This window comes from Bombina bombina, chromosome 1, assembly GCF_027579735.1.
Source record: "Bombina bombina isolate aBomBom1 chromosome 1, aBomBom1.pri, whole genome shotgun sequence".
Classification (NCBI taxonomy): domain Eukaryota; kingdom Metazoa; phylum Chordata; class Amphibia; order Anura; family Bombinatoridae; genus Bombina; species Bombina bombina.
The window spans coordinates 955,337,114-955,353,829 of record NC_069499.1 but is presented as its reverse complement, the minus strand read 5'-3'; the positions used below and the strand labels follow the sequence as shown (position 1 = coordinate 955,353,829).

Below are 16,716 nucleotides of genomic sequence, written 5' to 3'. Positions count from 1 at the left end.
TGTTTAGTGATTTTAAATCAGAGATAATTACAGACGGCCTCTGTCAAATCTAGAGTAGAAGTTGTTTAATTGGTTAGGTAATAAAGTTATATTAGCTGAAGGTTTTGCTTTATAGTTTGTAATAGACTGGAGACCTTTCCTTTTGTAGTACTGTCATTTGCAGAACAAAGTTGTTTGAGTTTACCTTTATATTGTTTTTTTTTTTTTTTTAACAAAAATTTAGCTTTTTAAATGCTTCTTTATCACCATTCATATAAGCTTCCTCTGTAACAAAGTGCAGCTTCCTTAGCTCTAGAGTGAACCAAGGTTTATTATTATGGAGTTTACGTACAGACGTTGCTGGAATACAAACTCCTTCACAAAAGCTGATCTAAGAGGTGACTGTATCAGCATAATTATCTACATTTTCATTGATAATATCCAACAATATTCCAATCGGTGGATTCAAAGCCATCTTTTCATTTCTTAATATTATCCTCTGTCCATAAATGCACTGATTTTACTTCAAGATGAATAAGTGTTCAGAATTGCCAAGAGGAGCAGGGGAAACAGCGTGAAATGCGTATATTACACAAACTGTGTACAAAATATAACAAAAAAGTAAAATTACATGTCAGTACTATAAAATAATACTTTAAAACAATAATCTTAAAAATAATTAAGAGATGGAAATGATGGAAATGTTAAAATAATAAATGAAAAATATACTTGAGAAGACTATATGCTAAAGGAGAAAGCCGAAGAACCAATGGAGAAAAATTAATCAATACTGACACTCACAGGAAAACCAAGAAATTGCAGACAAGCTGAAATAAATATAAGAAGTTGTCATTCAAAGCAGCCATTAATAAATTAAGGTGAGGTGGTAACTTCTTTCAGTCAGGGATATGAACGGAGGGAGCGTCTTTTAACAGGGACTGAAGCTCTGTTAAGAATAGTTGGGAAGAAAATGGACTGTGCCCCTAGTATGACTTTGCCAAGTGAAGCAGCTATAAAGAACAAGCTGAAATGAATGTTCTTGCAGAGATTGTAAACAGTGGCGCAATACTAGAAAATAAATCACATCACATCAAGATTAAGTATGACAAATTAATGATATAAAAGGTGCAACAAAGGATAAATGATCTTATTAGAAAAATATATTGGGGGCCAGATTACAAGTGGAACAATAAGTTACCACAAGCGAAAAGAGGTTTATCGTAGGTGTTTTTTCACACGTTGGGTTTTTTGCTCATATTACAAGTTGAATGTAAACACAATCCCTTGAGCACAATTGAAGTTAATGCTCATCAGTATAGCGCGTCCTCAAAACTCTGGTTAACTATGGACACATATATATAGTGCATTGGAGCCATTTGCAGTTAAGTAGATGAGAACATGTAAAAACATATTTCTGCAATATTCATTTTTATTGAAGTGTTATACCATTTACTGTAAATATTTTACATTCCAATGTTCTGCACATAGCAAAATATGTTTTATTTATTTTTAAATAGATATTCCTGTATATATATATATAAATATATATATATATATATATATATATATATATATATATATATATATATATATATACAGTATATGTACAGAATATATCTATACCTATAAATAATTATGTGTATACAGGGAGTGCAGAATTATTAGGCAAATGTGTATTTTGACCACATCATCCTCTTTATGCATGTTGTCTTACTCCAAGCTGTATAGGCTCGAAAGCCTACTACCAGTTAAGCATATTAGGTGATGTGCATCTCTGTAATGAGAAGGGGTGTGGTCTAATGACACCCTATATCAGGTGTGCATAATTATTAGGCAACTTCTTTCCTTTGGCAAAATGGGTCAAAAGAAGGACTTGACAGGCTCAGAAAAGTAAAAAATAGTGAGATATCTTGCAGAGGGATGCAGCACTCTTAAAATTGCAAAGCTTCTGAAGCGTGATCATCGAACAATCAAGCGTTTCATTCAAAATTGTCAACAGGGTCGCAAGAAGCGTGTGGAAAAACCAAGGCGCAAAATAACTGCCCATGAACTGAGAAAAGTCAAGTGTGCAGCTGCCAAGATGCCACTTGCCACCAGTTTGGCCATATTTCAGAGCTGCAACATCACTGGAGTGCCCAAAAGCACAAGGTGTGCAATACTCAGAGACATGGCCAAGGTAAGAAAGGCTGAAAGACGACCACCACTGAACAAGACACACAAGCTGAAACGTCAAGACTGGGCCAAGAAATATCTCAAGACTGATTTTTCTAAGGTTTTATGGACTGATGAAATGAGAGTGAGTCTTGATGGGCCAGATGGATGGGCCCCTGGCTGGATTGGTAAAGGGCAGAGAGCTCCAGTCCGACTCAGACGCCAGCAAGGTGGAGGTGGAGTACTGGTTTGGGCTGGTATCATCAAAGATGAGCTTGTGGGGCCTTTTCGGGTTGAGGATGGAGTCAAGCTCAACTCCCAGTCCTACTGCCAGTTTCTGGAAGACACCTTCTTCAAGCAGTGGTACAGGAAGAAGTCTGCATCCTTCAAGAAAAACATGATTTTCATGCAGGACAATGCTCCATCACACGCGTCCAAGTACTCCACAGCGTGGCTGGCAAGAAAGGGTATAAAAGAAGAAAATCTAATGACATGGCCTCCTTGTTCACCTGATCTGAACCCCATTGAGAACCTGTGGTCCATCATCAAATGTGAGATTTACAAGGAGGGAAAACAGTACACCTCTCTGAACAGTGTCTGGGAGGCTGTGGTTGCTGCTGCACGCAATGTTGATGGTGAACAGATCAAAACACTGACAGAATCCATGGATGGCAGGCTTTTGAGTGTCCTTGCAAAGAAAGGTGGCTATATTGGTCACTGATTTGTTTTTGTTTTGTTTTTGAATGTCAGAAATGTATATTTGTGAATGTTGAGATGTTATATTGGTTTCACTGGTAAAAATAAATAATTGAAATGGGTATATATTTGTTTTTTGTTAAGTTGCCTAATAATTATGCACAGTAATAGTCACCTGCACACACAGATATCCCCCTAAAATAGCTATAACTAAAAACAAACTAAAAACTACTTCCAAAACTATTCAGCTTTGATATTAACGAGTTTTTTGGGTTCATTGAGAACATGGTTGTTGTTCAATAATAAAATTAATCCTCAAAAATACAACTTGCCTAATAATTCTGCACTCCCTGTATATATATATATATAGGTACAAATATATATTTGCGCTAAATACCATCAGATATATTTTTAGAAATATGTATTTATGAATAAATAGAACATTTTCTGCTATATGAATGACATTGGAATGTGAAATATTCATGTCGGGTTGGCACACTTGAGAATATGCGATCGTGTTTGTCCGTGAGAAGGGTGCCAGATTTTTCAATTTTTTTTCGTTCCATTAACTTCTAGGGGAGAATATGCTATCGCACGTTGGGTTAGCGTGCAAGCTAAACCAGTTTTCATTCAACTTGTAATACAAGCCCAACCCGATGCACGCAAAAAGCTCTGTAGTTAATGGTCATTACGAAAGAACCAATTGTTTGATCACCTCCTGTGCACCTCTTTACAGTGTTGTTTCATTGGTCACTTTATGTGTAGCATTTTGCTGTATACTTTGTGCTTGCTGTCAAACATGTTCATTACACTTCTGTTTCTTTAAAAAGCTGTGAGTAGTAATAAGAAAGTTAAGCAAAATATTAGTCTCTATTCTTCTGATAAGATTCACTAACAGGTCTCTCCATTGTTTCACTCTTCACAACCCTCACCAGATTCACCAGTTAGTATGTTATTTTATGCAGCTGATTTATTAAAGAATGGAGATATGAGTGAACTTTAGTGAATCAGCTGCATAGAATGCTGTGTCAGCTGGCAGCTATGATCTAATTACTCATCATGCAGTTGACTTATTACAACTTATGTTGTAATGCTTCTCAGGGTCTCCTAAGAATGTTTTGATTCTAATTCTAGAATAACATAAGATCTTGTGAATTCAGATTCCTTGAAAAAAAGGGGGGGGGGGTCGCTCAATAGAAAGAAACTGAGTAAAACCTAAACTAAACACCTCAAAAACCCCAAAAACCTCAATATTGGGGAAAAGAATCAGTATTACTATAAAAAATATTTTAAGGTGCGTCTCTATAACACAATACAAGGGATATGCAGTCTTAACGTTAGGTAAATACTTTATCTACCTATAGTGAAGTATTTATATGATATTACAGTACTTGCTGAGGGATAATAAAATCACTTTGAAATCACTTTGAAAGAGGGGTTTCTAATAAATTCTGTACATTTTATAACAATTCATTTCTGATGAATAATAAAATCACTTTGAAAGAGCGGTTTCTAATAATTTCTATTTAATTTAATTTATTTAATTTGTTTCTGATACTGATATATATAATATATGATTAATAGGTTAAAAACTTGTGAAACAACCTTTAAAATAAGTACTAGAGTACTACTTAAAGGGACAGTCAAGTCCAAATTTTTTTTTCATGATTTAAATAGGGCATGCAATTTTAAAAAAACTTCCCAATTTACTTTTATCACCAATTTTGCTTTGTTCTCTTGGTATTCTTAGTTGAAAGCTAAACCTAGGAGGTTCATATGCTAATTTCTTAGACCTTGAAGACTGCCTCTAATCTGAATACATTTTGACCACTAGAGGGCATTAAACATTGAGCTGATGCACGTAAAGTGACATAGGAGTGAGCACTGATTGGCTAAACTGCATGTCTGTCAAAAGAACTGAAATAAGGGGGCAGTCAGCAGAAGCTTAGATACAAGATAATTACAGAGGTAAAACGTGTATTATTATAACTGTGTTGGTTGTGCAAAACTGGGGAATGGGTAATAAAGGGATTATCTTTCTTTTTAAACAACAAAAATTCTGGTGTTGATTGTCCCTTTAACTAAGCGCATATGTTAAATATATAAATTAAATACGTTAAACACATAGATAAAAACATATAAACATCTATTAATCTCTGGCTCGGATCAGTTATTACCCTCCGTCGGCGGTAACTTGGGCATCTTAATGCTGTGCTAGATATTAGCGTGGCTTGCTTACTTCGGATCCTCTCTTGCTCCCGTGCTCTCATCAGTCGAACTTTTAGCTCCTAGCTGTCAGACGGTTGTATCTCCTTTTGTAACTTCTGCACGGATCCGAGCTCAAGGAGTTGCTATAAAGAACAACAGCGGTTGTCAGCTGAGACAGATATAAAAAAGCGGCTTTTACCGGTAATTGCCTGAAGTTTAAAAATAATACTTTGTACTCACTGTTTTTAGTGTCGATTCAACGTCTAAGTCCTGGGCACATTATTTCTGGACTTACCTTTAAAGTTTATATCAATCTTAAAAATCCCTATCTGGACAGAGATTAATAGATGTTTATATGTTTTTATCTATGTGTTTAACTTATGTATTTAATTTATATATTTAACATATGCGCTTAGTTAAGTAGTACTCTGGTACTTATTTTAAAGGTTGTTTCACAAGTTTTTGACCTATTAATCATACACTATATATATATCAGTATCAGAAACTAATTGTTATAAAATAAATATAAATTAATAGAAACCGCTCTTTCAAAGTTATTTTATTATTCATCAGAAACGAATTGTTATAAAATGAACAGAATTTATTAGAAATCCCTCTTTCAAAGTGATTTTATTATCCCTTAGCAAGTACTTTAATATCATAGAAATACTTTACTATAGGTAAAGTATTTACCTAACGTTAAGACTGCATATCCCTTGTATTGGGTTATAGAGGCGCACCTTAGAAATCAGATTCCTACCTCTCAGTTTGTATGTATTCTCTGCAGCTGATATTCTAAACTTCTCTACATTCTTTAGTGAATCAGCTGTAGAATAACACAGAAACTAGTAAGCTCGAGAGGCAGGAGGAGCAGCCTAATGAATTGTGTCCAGTGTCTTATTATTATTATTATTTTTAAATATACAATTAAGTCACATCAGAGAAATGTTGTTATCATCCTTTGTTTCTCTCCGCTTCATAACATATTGGATATTTATACCCACTGTCTTCCCTCTCACAGCCCCTGTTCACTATGAGCGCTCAGCAGCAGAATCTTGTCCCGTTCTCACAAGCAGCCTATGAAGAAATGACTTATAGATATGCTCTCCATCCTGTGAGTACCAGGCCTTGGGTCTCTCTTATAAGCAAATTGTGAGAGGCGCATCTAGCACAGGCCTCCATTCCAGTCAGTCAGAATTTTTATGTGCACTGCATTAGGTGGATTTTTTTTTTATTCTAACCTATTCTAAATGGTTTGAAAACCTCTAAACAAAACATTTATCTTACACATTTCAAACGTATATGAGACACAAAAACACTCCCTATCTTACATAAAGACAATCAACAGCTGTTTTCTAATCAATAGGAACACATGTTCACAGCAGCATTTCAAATTCAACATTGTGTCCTGTTAAAAATACACATTTTACTTTCCACGTGGAATTGTTTGTTTGTTGGCATAACATAGCATGCTCAGTTCATACATAAATAAACAAACCAAGGTTGTATCTTGGTGTAAACTAGCTAGGTCCATGCCTGGGACAGTTCTATTTTATGAAACATTCCAACTCCTATGCTCACCAAATGTTTTATTTATTAATTTTATTGTAAATTAATTGTAACTGGCTGACCCCTCTATTAATTTTATTGTAAATCAATTGTCCCTGGCTGACCCCTCTATTAATTTTATTGTAAATCAATTCTCCCTGGCTGACCCCTCTATGGGTCCCTAGCCTCTGGTTAGGAGAACTTTATGAGGTAAATATGACCTTAAATTGTTAAATGGTGAATTATTAATATATTTGCACTGTAAACTATGCAGTTTCTACATAAATTTAAAGGGACATTAAACAATAAATACATTTCATGCACCTCACTCTAATTATGGGTGACGCCATTTGGGAACCTAGATGTAGGCGTCTGAAGGAGAGTTGCTGCATGCGTGCAAACACATCAGTACTGGAATGCAATGAGAGCTAGATTTTAACATGGCGGCATTTATATGTATATCACATATGAATGTCCTTAATAAGAGGGTTAGAAGAGTCAATTGTTGTTGCAACTCCAGTGACAGGAATGTCATGATGTGGGTGAAAAAAAGACTCCTAAAAATCTTGTGAAAATGTGATTTTGTATACAGCATGGTTAAAAGGTCACAAAATTATTATTTACTATGTTGCACCTAAAAAATGGCAATTTAAAAAGCATTACTGTTTGTTTTTTTAAATGAATGTTCCTGTAGTGATAAAAAACAACAACCTTTTTTATGTTTTACTGTCAACCAATAAAGCAATGAGGGCTCTTTTTACCAGAGAACAACTAGTCCTTAAAGAGACCTGAAACTCAAAATGTAAAAACTTGAGACAGAGCAATTTATTTATTTTTTTACTTAGTACTCTTTGTTGAAGAGCCATATCTAGGTAGGCTCAGGAGCGTGCACTTTTGGAGCACTATATGAAATGTTGTATGAATGTTTGTAATAATGTTATACCACTTTTGAGCACTACATGACACCAGTGTTTGTAACATTGAATAAAGCTGCTCCCACATGCACAGTCCTGAGTCTACCTAGGTATGTTCTTTAACAAAGGATACCAATGGAATGAAGTATATATGGTAATGGAAGTAAATTGGGACAATTTTGTTCAAATTGTTTGCTCTATCTGAATCATGAAAGTTTAATTTTTGGTGTGAGGTCTCTTTAATGCCCAGTTGTACACAAACATGCACTTCCTGTTAGCGTCAAATTAAAATAAACAACCTTAACTTTATTTATGCCATTTTTTTTACATTTTATAAACATGTTTATATTATGTCCTTTCATATGCAAAAAATATTTACAGTTTATAGTCGCTTCAAACAAAAATGTCTGTTGGTATGACATACAGCTCATGTTATCTAACCATTTCCTGGTAACATTTCTCTCCAGCTATATTACTAGTCCCTTTGCCATTATCCCTTTTTAATCCTTTCTTAGAAGCTTATTACTCTAAATGAAACTGCTAAACTGAAGTAATTTAAACATTATATGAATCTAGAAACCTGCTTTACACCCCTGGCCACATTATCACTAGAAGGTACCAGATCAATGGAGAGGGAATTTTAAACTTCTGGTAACACAAAATAATAAATATATTTTGTAATCTTCATATAATAATTTCTTTTTTTTTTTAAATGTGCTGTCTGAATGTGCTCACAATTTTCTATAATTTTGCCACAATTGTATTTATTTATGTTTTTTTAATTGTTATATTGCATTTGCTAATATTGTGTTGAACAATTTATGTAGCATATGACTGTCAGTATATTTCTGTTCTGATATATGGCGAGTAACTGTTTATTCTACTGTTGCACATAGTCTACAATGCAGTTCTTAGAGAATTACATGCCTGAGGATATCGTCATTGCAAAGATAAAGAGTAACGCCAGCCTCCTGTGGACCATAAGCCCAGCAAGTCGAGAGGCAATGATATCCGAGCTGTCTGAGTCAGCCCAGATATACTTTGATATTCACTGGAGCATACTCAGGTATAACTAAGCATGGAAAAGTGGTGGGAAAAAAAAATTGTACTGATCTATCTGTATTGCTGATAGTAGTTTTACCCTCATAGCTACAAAGCAAATTGGCAAAGTGGTACAGAACTAAATGTTTTATAAAGTTAAATTTTATTTCTAATTAAAATAAATGCGCAGGAGTTGGGTTAAAATGGTATTGTGTTCCAATAATTCTCATTTTCTATCATGATTCAAATAGAGCATGCAAATAATAAAAACCTTCTTATTTACTTCTATTTATTCTCTTGGCATCATTTGTTGAAAAGTAGGTAGGCTTAAAATATATGCAGCAGTTTTGAAATAATCCCTTTAACAATATAATATATTGCTGCTATCTAGTGCTCAAAATCATTCTTGCAATACTGCTGCCATATACATTAGTACACTTCCCTACTTAGGCTTTTAATTTAACAAAGAATGCAATGAGAATAAAGTAAATTTGATACTAGAAATAAATTGAAAACATTTTAAAATTGTACACTGTATCTGAATCATCTAATACAAATTTTGGGTTTCATGTCCCTTTAAAGTGATGGTAAACTTTGATACAAGACTTTTTGGCAGTAATACAGGACATCTGTATTAAAACAAGTTTTCAAAACACTGTATAATTATCAAAAAACATATTTTTATTTCAGGTGAGAGTCCATGAGCCATTACTCCTGGGATTCAACTCCTGGCCACTAGGAGGAGGCAAATATTTAAAAAGCTCTAAGAGCACTTTATCCCTTCCACCTCTCTGGTATTCTAGGCTCTTCTTTGCCTCACTGGAGGAAGGTGAAGAATTTAGGTCCTCCAGATTCTTTGTTGAGAGGGGTCCTCAGATCGATTTGAGGCCCATTTTCCCCTAAGAGAGCTGCTACTGAGAGACAAAGGGGAGATTGAAGTATTGGGCAGTGGCACAATTACACCCAGTGAGGAGTTAGTCACAAGCCTGCCACAGATGTCCTGGGGACTGGTCCCTTAGCCTCCTCCTGTTGGGTCGTTTACATACCACACACATAGATCCTCTGCTATGATTTACACAGCACTGGATGGGCTATCTGCTGGAAGAAGTCTTTTCTGCAGCCAGTATGCACAGTAGAGTGGGCGCATCTGAAGTAAGTGCAGCCATTTCTTGCCGTTATATAGCCTACAGCCTATTAACCCCTTAATGACCACAGCACTTTTCCATTTTCTGTCCGTTTGGGACCAAGGCTATTTTTACATTTCTGCGGTGTTTGTGTTTAGCTGTAATTTTCCCCTTACTCATTTACTGTACCCACACATATTATATACCGTTTTTCTCGCCATTAAATGGACTTTCAAAATATACCATTATTTTCATCATATCTTATAATTTACTATAAAAAAAAATTATAAAATATGAGGAAAAAATGGAAAAAAACACACTTTTTCTAACTTTGACCCCCAAAATCTGTTATACATCTACAACCACCAAAAAAAACATATGCTAAATAGTTTCTAAATTTTGTCCTGAGTTTAGAAATACCCAATGTTTACATGTTCTTTGCTTTTTTTGCAAGTTATAGGGCCATAAATACAAGTAGCACTTTGCTATTTCCAAACCACTTTTTTTCAGAATTAGCGATAGTTATATTGGGACACTGATATCTTTCAGGAATCCCTGAATATCCATTGACATGTATATATTTTTTTTTAGAAGACATCCCAAAGTATTGATCTAGGCCCATTTTGGTATATTTCATGCCACCATTTCACCACCAAATGCGATCAAATAAAAAAAAATTGTTCACTTTTTCACAATTTTTTTCACAAACTTTAGGTTTCTCACTGAAATTATTTACAAAAAACTTATGCAATTATAGCATACATGGTTGTAAACGCTTCTCTGGGATCCCCTTTGTTCATAAATAGCAGACATATATGGCTTTGGTTTTGCTTTTTACTAATTAGAAGGCTGCTAAATGCAACTGCGCACCACACGTGTATTATGCCCAGCAGTGAAGGGGTTAATTAGGGAGCATGTAGGGAGCTTCTAGGGTTAATTTTAGCTTCAGTGTAGTGTAGTAGACAACCCCAACTATTGATCTAGGCCCATTTTGGTATATTTCATGCCACCATTTCACCGCCAAATGCAATCAAATTAAAAAAACCGCAAAATTTTTCACAATTTTAGGTTTCTCACTAAAATTATTTACAAACAGCATGTGCAATTATGGCACAAATGGTTGTAAATGGTTCTCTGGGATCCCCTTTGTTCAGAAATAACAGACATGTATGACTTTGGCGTTGCTTTTTGGTAATTAGAAGGCCGCTAAGTGCTGCTGCGCATCACACGTGTATTATGGCTAGCAATGAAGGGGTTAATTAGGTAGTTTGTAGGGAGCTTGCAGGGTTAATTTTAGCTTTAGTGTAGAGATCAGATTCCCACCTGACACATCAGACCCCCTGATCCCTCCCAAACAGCTCCCTTCCCTCCCCCACCCCACAATTGTCCCCGCCATCTTAAGTACTGGCAGAAAGTCTGCCAGTACTAAAATAAAAGTGTTTTTTTTTTTTAAAAATAAAATACATTTTTAGCATATTTACATATGCTACTTTGTAGGATCCCCCCTTAGCCCCCAACCTCCCTGTTCTCCCCCAAAACAGCTCTCTAACCCCCCCCCTGCCTTATTGGGGGCCATCTTGGGTACTGTCTGCCAGTACCCAGTTTGCAAGAAAAATGGTTTTTTTTTAATGATTATGTTATTTTTCTGTAGTGTAGCTTCCCCCCCCACAGACCAATCCCCCACCCCCTGATTAAAGTATTTATATATATATTTTTTTAACTTTATAACTTTTAATACAAACTTTTTTTCTGTAGTGTAGCGGTTCCCACCCGCTACCTCCCCGTGCACGCGCCCGCCCTCCCGTGCACGCGCGCGCGCCCATGCGCGCCTCCGATTACCCCCGCCCACGATCCCGCCCCCCTACACATCATCAAGGCCATCGATGGCCGCCACCCGCCTCCCGAACCGGCTCCCACCCACCAACGAATTTAGCCGGTGATGTCCGGTGCAGAGAGGGCCACAGAGTGGCTCTCTCTGCACCGGATTGCTAAAAAAGGTTATTGCAGGATGCCTCAATATCGAGGCATCACTGCAATAACCGGAAAGCAACTGGAAGCGATCAGGATCGCTTCCAGCTGCTTTCCAGACCAAGGACGTACGCCACACGTCCTTGGTCATTAAGTGCATTTTTTTGAGGACGTGTGGCGTACGTCCTTGGTCGTTAAGGGGTTAATAAGAAACACCAATTTTGAGGTACATCATAGCCAATGGACATACACATGTAACAGAATAATTCCACCTTTATTACTTAGACTTTTCATACTTGGACTAGTAATTATGGAAACTGTATAGCTCTACAAATAACCAATAATAATAATAATAATAATAATAATTATGGAAACTTTATTATGTGCTAATAGCTGCTAATCACTATCCAGCTAATTCATCTGGGAGTTACATCTCAATGCAACTGTCCCTATCCCTCTGTCCCTATTCCTCTATCCCTCTGTCCCTATCCCTCTGTCCCTCTCTCCCTATCCCTCTGTCCTCTATCCCTCTGTCCCCATCCCTCTATCCCTATCCCTGTGTCCCTCTATCCCTATCCCTCTGTCCCTCTATCCCTATCCCTCTATCCCTATCCCTCTGTCCTTCTCCCTCTGTCCCTATCCCTCTATCCCTATCCCTCTGTCCCTATCCCTCTATCCCTTTCCCTGTGTCCCTCTATCCTAGCCCTATCCCTCTATCCCTGTCCCTCTATCCCTGTCCCTATCCCTGTGTCCCTATCACTGTATCCCTATTCATCTGTCCCTATCCCTGTCCCTATACCTCTGTCCCCATCCCTCTGTCCCTATTCCTCTATTCCCCTATCCCTCTGTCCCCCTATCCATCTGTCCCTATCCCTCTATCACTCTCCCTATCAATCTGTACCTATCCCTCAGTCCCTATCCCTCTATCCCTATCCCTCTGTCTCTGTCCCTCTATCCCTGTTCCTCTGTCCCTATCCCTCTGTCCCTATTCCTCTATCCCTCTGTCCCTATCCCTCTGTCCCTATCTCTCTATCCCTGTCCCTCTGTACCTGTCCCTCTGTACCTATCCCTCAGTCCCTATCCCTCTATCCCTATCCCTCTGTCCCTATCCCTCTATCCCTAGCCCTATCCATCTGTCTCTATCCCTCTATCTCTGTCCCTCTGTCCCTATCCCTCTATCCCTATCCCTCTTTCCCTATCCCTCTGTCCCTATTTCTCTATCCCTATTCCTCTATCCCTCTGTCCCTATCCCTCTGTCCCCATCCCTCTATTCCTGTCCCTATGTCCCTATTCCTGTGTCCCTCTATCCCTATCCTGCTGTCCCTGTCCCTCTATCCCTATCCCTCTGTCCCTGTCCCTCTGTACCTATCCCTCTGTCCCTATCCCTCAGTCCCTATCCCTCTGTCCTTGTCCCTCTGTCCCTATCCCTCTGTCCCTATCCTTCTGTCCCTGTCCCTCTGTCCCTGTATCCCTATCCCTCTATCCCTATCCCTCTGTCCCTGTCCCTGTCCCTCTGTACCTATCCCTCTGTCCCTATCCCTCAGTCCCTATCCCTCTGTCCTTGTCCCTCTGTCCCTATCCCTCTGTCCCTATCCTTCTGTCCCTGTCCCTCTGTACCTATCCCTCTGTACCTATCCCTCAGTTCCTATCCCTCTGTCCCTGTCCCTCTATCCCTATCCCTCTATCCCTATCCCTCTGTACCTATCACTCTGTCCCTATCTCTCAGTCCCTATCCCTCTGTCCTTGTCCCTCTGTCCCTATCCCTCTATCCCTATCCCTCTGTCCCTGTCCCTGTCCCTCTGTACCTATCCCTCTGTCCCTATCCCTCAGTCCCTATCCCTCTGTCCTTGTCCCTCTGTCCCTATCCCTCTGTCCCTATCCTTCTGTCCCTGTCCCTCTGTACCTATCCCTCTGTACCTATCCCTCAGTTCCTATCCCTCTGTCCCTGTCCCTCTATCCCTATCCCTCTATCCCTATCCCTCTGTCCCTCTGTACCTATCCCTCTGTACCTATCCCTCAGTCCCTATCCCTCTGTCCCTGTCCCTCTGTCCCTAGCCCTATCCCTCTGTCCCTATCCCTCTATCCCTAGCCCTATCCCTCTGTCTCTATCCCTCTATCCCTGTCCCTATCCCTCTATCCCTGTCCCTCTATCCCTATCCCTCTGTCCCTATCCCTCTGTCCCTATCCCTCTGTCCCTATCCCTCTGTCCCTATCCCTCTGCCCTCTATCCCTCGGTCCCCATCCATCTATCCCTGTCCCTATGTCCCTATCCCTGTGTCCCTCTATCCCTATCCCTCTGTCCCTGTCCCTCTATCCCTATCCTTCTATCCCTATCCCTCTGTCCCTGTCCCTCTGTCCCTGTCCCTCTGTCCCTATCCCTCAGTCCCTATCCCTCTGTCCTTGTCCCTCTGTACCTATCCCTCTGTGCCTATCCCTCAGTCCCTATCCCTCTGTCCCTATCCCTCTATCCCTTTCCCTGTGTCCCTTTCCCTGTGTCCCTCTATCCCTAGCCCTATCCCCTTATCCCTGTCCCTATCCCTGTGTCCCTATCCCTGTATCCCTATTCCTCTGTCCCTATACCTCTGTCCCTATTCCTCTATCCCCCTATCCCTCTGTCCCCCTATCCCTCTGTCCCTATCCCTCTATCCCTGTCCCTATCAATCTGTACCTATCCCTCTGTCCCTATCCCTCTATCCCTGTGCCTATCAATCTGTACCTATCCCTCTGTCCCTATCCCTCTATCAGTGTCCCTATCAATCTGTACATATCCCTCTGTCCCTATCCCTCTATCCCTGTCCCTCTGTCCCTATCCCTAGTCTAGACATGTGCAACGCAAAACATTTGTTTAGTTTTTATTAGTTAAATAAATAATTGTGTTTTGGCAAATTAGTTTAGTTAAGTTAAAAAAAAATTGTTTCAGCAAATTAGTTATGTTAAGTTAAATTCCAAAGTTTAGAATAGAATAATGCATACAAATAAAGAATGGTTTCGAAAAACAAAAGGATCCGAAAAAACGATTTAACTTAACATAACTAATATGCTGCCCATTGGTGAAACAAAATTATCTAAAACATCGCTTACACTATCTAAACCTATTAACCCCTAAACCGAAGTTCCCCGACACTAACGAAACCTATTACACTAACTAAACCTATTAACCCCTAAACTGCCGTACACCCACATCGTCAAACACTAACTAAACCTATGAACCCCTAAACACCCAATAGGAATGAGAGCTGTTTAAATCCTATTGGCTGTTCAAATCAGCCAATAGGATTTAAGCAGCTCTCATTCCTATTGGCTGATTTGAATTTTTCAGCCCATAGGAATGCAACGGTACCCCAATATAAAAGGGGTACCTTGCAATCAATCTTCAGTGTGCGGCGGTCGATTGCATGAAGAGGACTTCTACATCGGACCGACGGAACTCCGTCCATCCACCGACCGCTCGCTCCGCCACCGCTGGGATGAAGATAGAAGATACCGGTCCCGTGATGGATGAAGATGCTTTGCCGCTAGGATGAAGATCTTTTGCCGGACTTCAGCAACTGTGAGTACCGATTTTGGGGTTAATGTTAGGTACTTTTTTTGTTTTTTGGGGGTATTTTTTTTTTAGATTAGGATTTTTTTATTTTAATAGGCCGAAAAAGAGCTGAATGCCCATTTAAGGCCAGTAAAAGAGCTGAATGCCCGTTTAAGGCCAGAAAAAGAGCTGAATGCCCTTTTAAGGGCAATGCCCATACAAATGCCCTTTTCAGGGCAATGGGTAGATTAGGGTTTTTTTAGTTAGGTTTTTTTATTTTGTGGGTTTGGGGGGTGGGGGTTTGTAATGTTAGGGGTGTTTGTTGTAATTTTTTTTAGCAAAGAGCTGTTAAATTTAGGGCAATGCCCTACAAAAGGCTTTATAAAGGCCCTTGGTTTATTATAGATTAGGGTTTTTTATTTTGGGGTGTTTTGTTTTTTTTAGAATAGGAATAATTTTTATTATATATATTTTGTTTGTTATAATGGTAGTTTTTTATTTTTTGTAATTTTAGTGTTTTTTATTTTTTGTAATTGTAGTTTTAATTTTTTAGTAATCTTAGGTTTTTTTATTTTTAATAATGTTAGGATTTTTTATTTTTAGTAATGTTGTTTTTTTTTTAGTTTAGCTTAGGTTTTATTTTTATTTCACAGGTAAGTTTGTATTTATTTTAACTAGGTAGTTAGTAAATAGTTATATTGTAGCTAGCTTAGGTTTTATTTTTATTTCACAGGTAAGTTTCTATTTATTTTTAAATAGGTAGTTAGTTAATAATTGTAACTTTAATTTAGGTCTATTTTAAATATGTTAAAGTTAGGAGGTGTTTGGTTTAAAGGTTAATATAGTTTAATTTAGGTTGTTGCAATGTGGGGGGCGGTGGTTTGGTTAATAGGTTTAGTTAGTGTTGGCAATGTGGGTGTAAGGTGGTTTAGGGTTTAATAGGTTTAGTTAGTGTCCGTGATGTCGGGGAACTGCGGTTTAGGGGTTAATAGGTTTAGTTAGTGTCGGGGGAACTGCGGTTTAGGGGTTAATAGGTTTAGTTAATGTTGGCTAAGTTTGGAAATGGCGGTTTAGGGGTTAATAGGTTTAGTTAGTGTTTGCTAAGTTTGGAAACGGCGGTTTAGGGGTTAATAGGTTTATTTAGTGTTGGCGATGTTTGGGAAAGGCTGTTTAGGGGTTAATAGGTTTAATTAGTGTTTTAGATAGTGTCAGCGATGTCGGGGAACTGCGGTTTAGGGGTTAATAGGTTTAATTAGTGTTGTGGATGTTTGGGAACTGCGGTTTAGGGGTCAATAGGTTTAGTTAGTGCTGGTGATGTCGGGGAACTGTGGTTTAGGGGTTAATAGGTTTAGTTAGTGTTGGCGATGTCGGGGAACTGCGGTTTAGGGGTTAATAGGTTTAGTTAGTGTCTGTGATGTTGGGGAACTGCGGTTTAGGGGTTAATAGGTTTAGTTAGTGTCGACGATGTCGGGGAACAGTGGTTTAGGGGTAAATAGCTTTATTTAGTGATTTAGTTAGTATCGGCTATGTCAGGAAACTGCGGTTGAGATAGAACAATGAAAAA

General features: G+C 38.5%; 1 protein-coding gene across 1 annotated transcript in view; it reads left to right on the top strand.

Annotated features, from left to right (window-relative positions):
* The window catches only part of LOC128661976 (piezo-type mechanosensitive ion channel component 2-like), a 407,133-nt gene that overhangs the window by 345,848 nt on the left and 44,569 nt on the right, over positions 1–16,716 (top strand). Inside the window, exons 48-49 of the mRNA XM_053716001.1 lie at positions 6,056–6,148; positions 8,393–8,562. Coding sequence (XP_053571976.1) covers positions 6,056–6,148; positions 8,393–8,562 — 263 coding nt within the window. The remainder of the gene's footprint in view (positions 1–6,055; positions 6,149–8,392; positions 8,563–16,716) is intronic.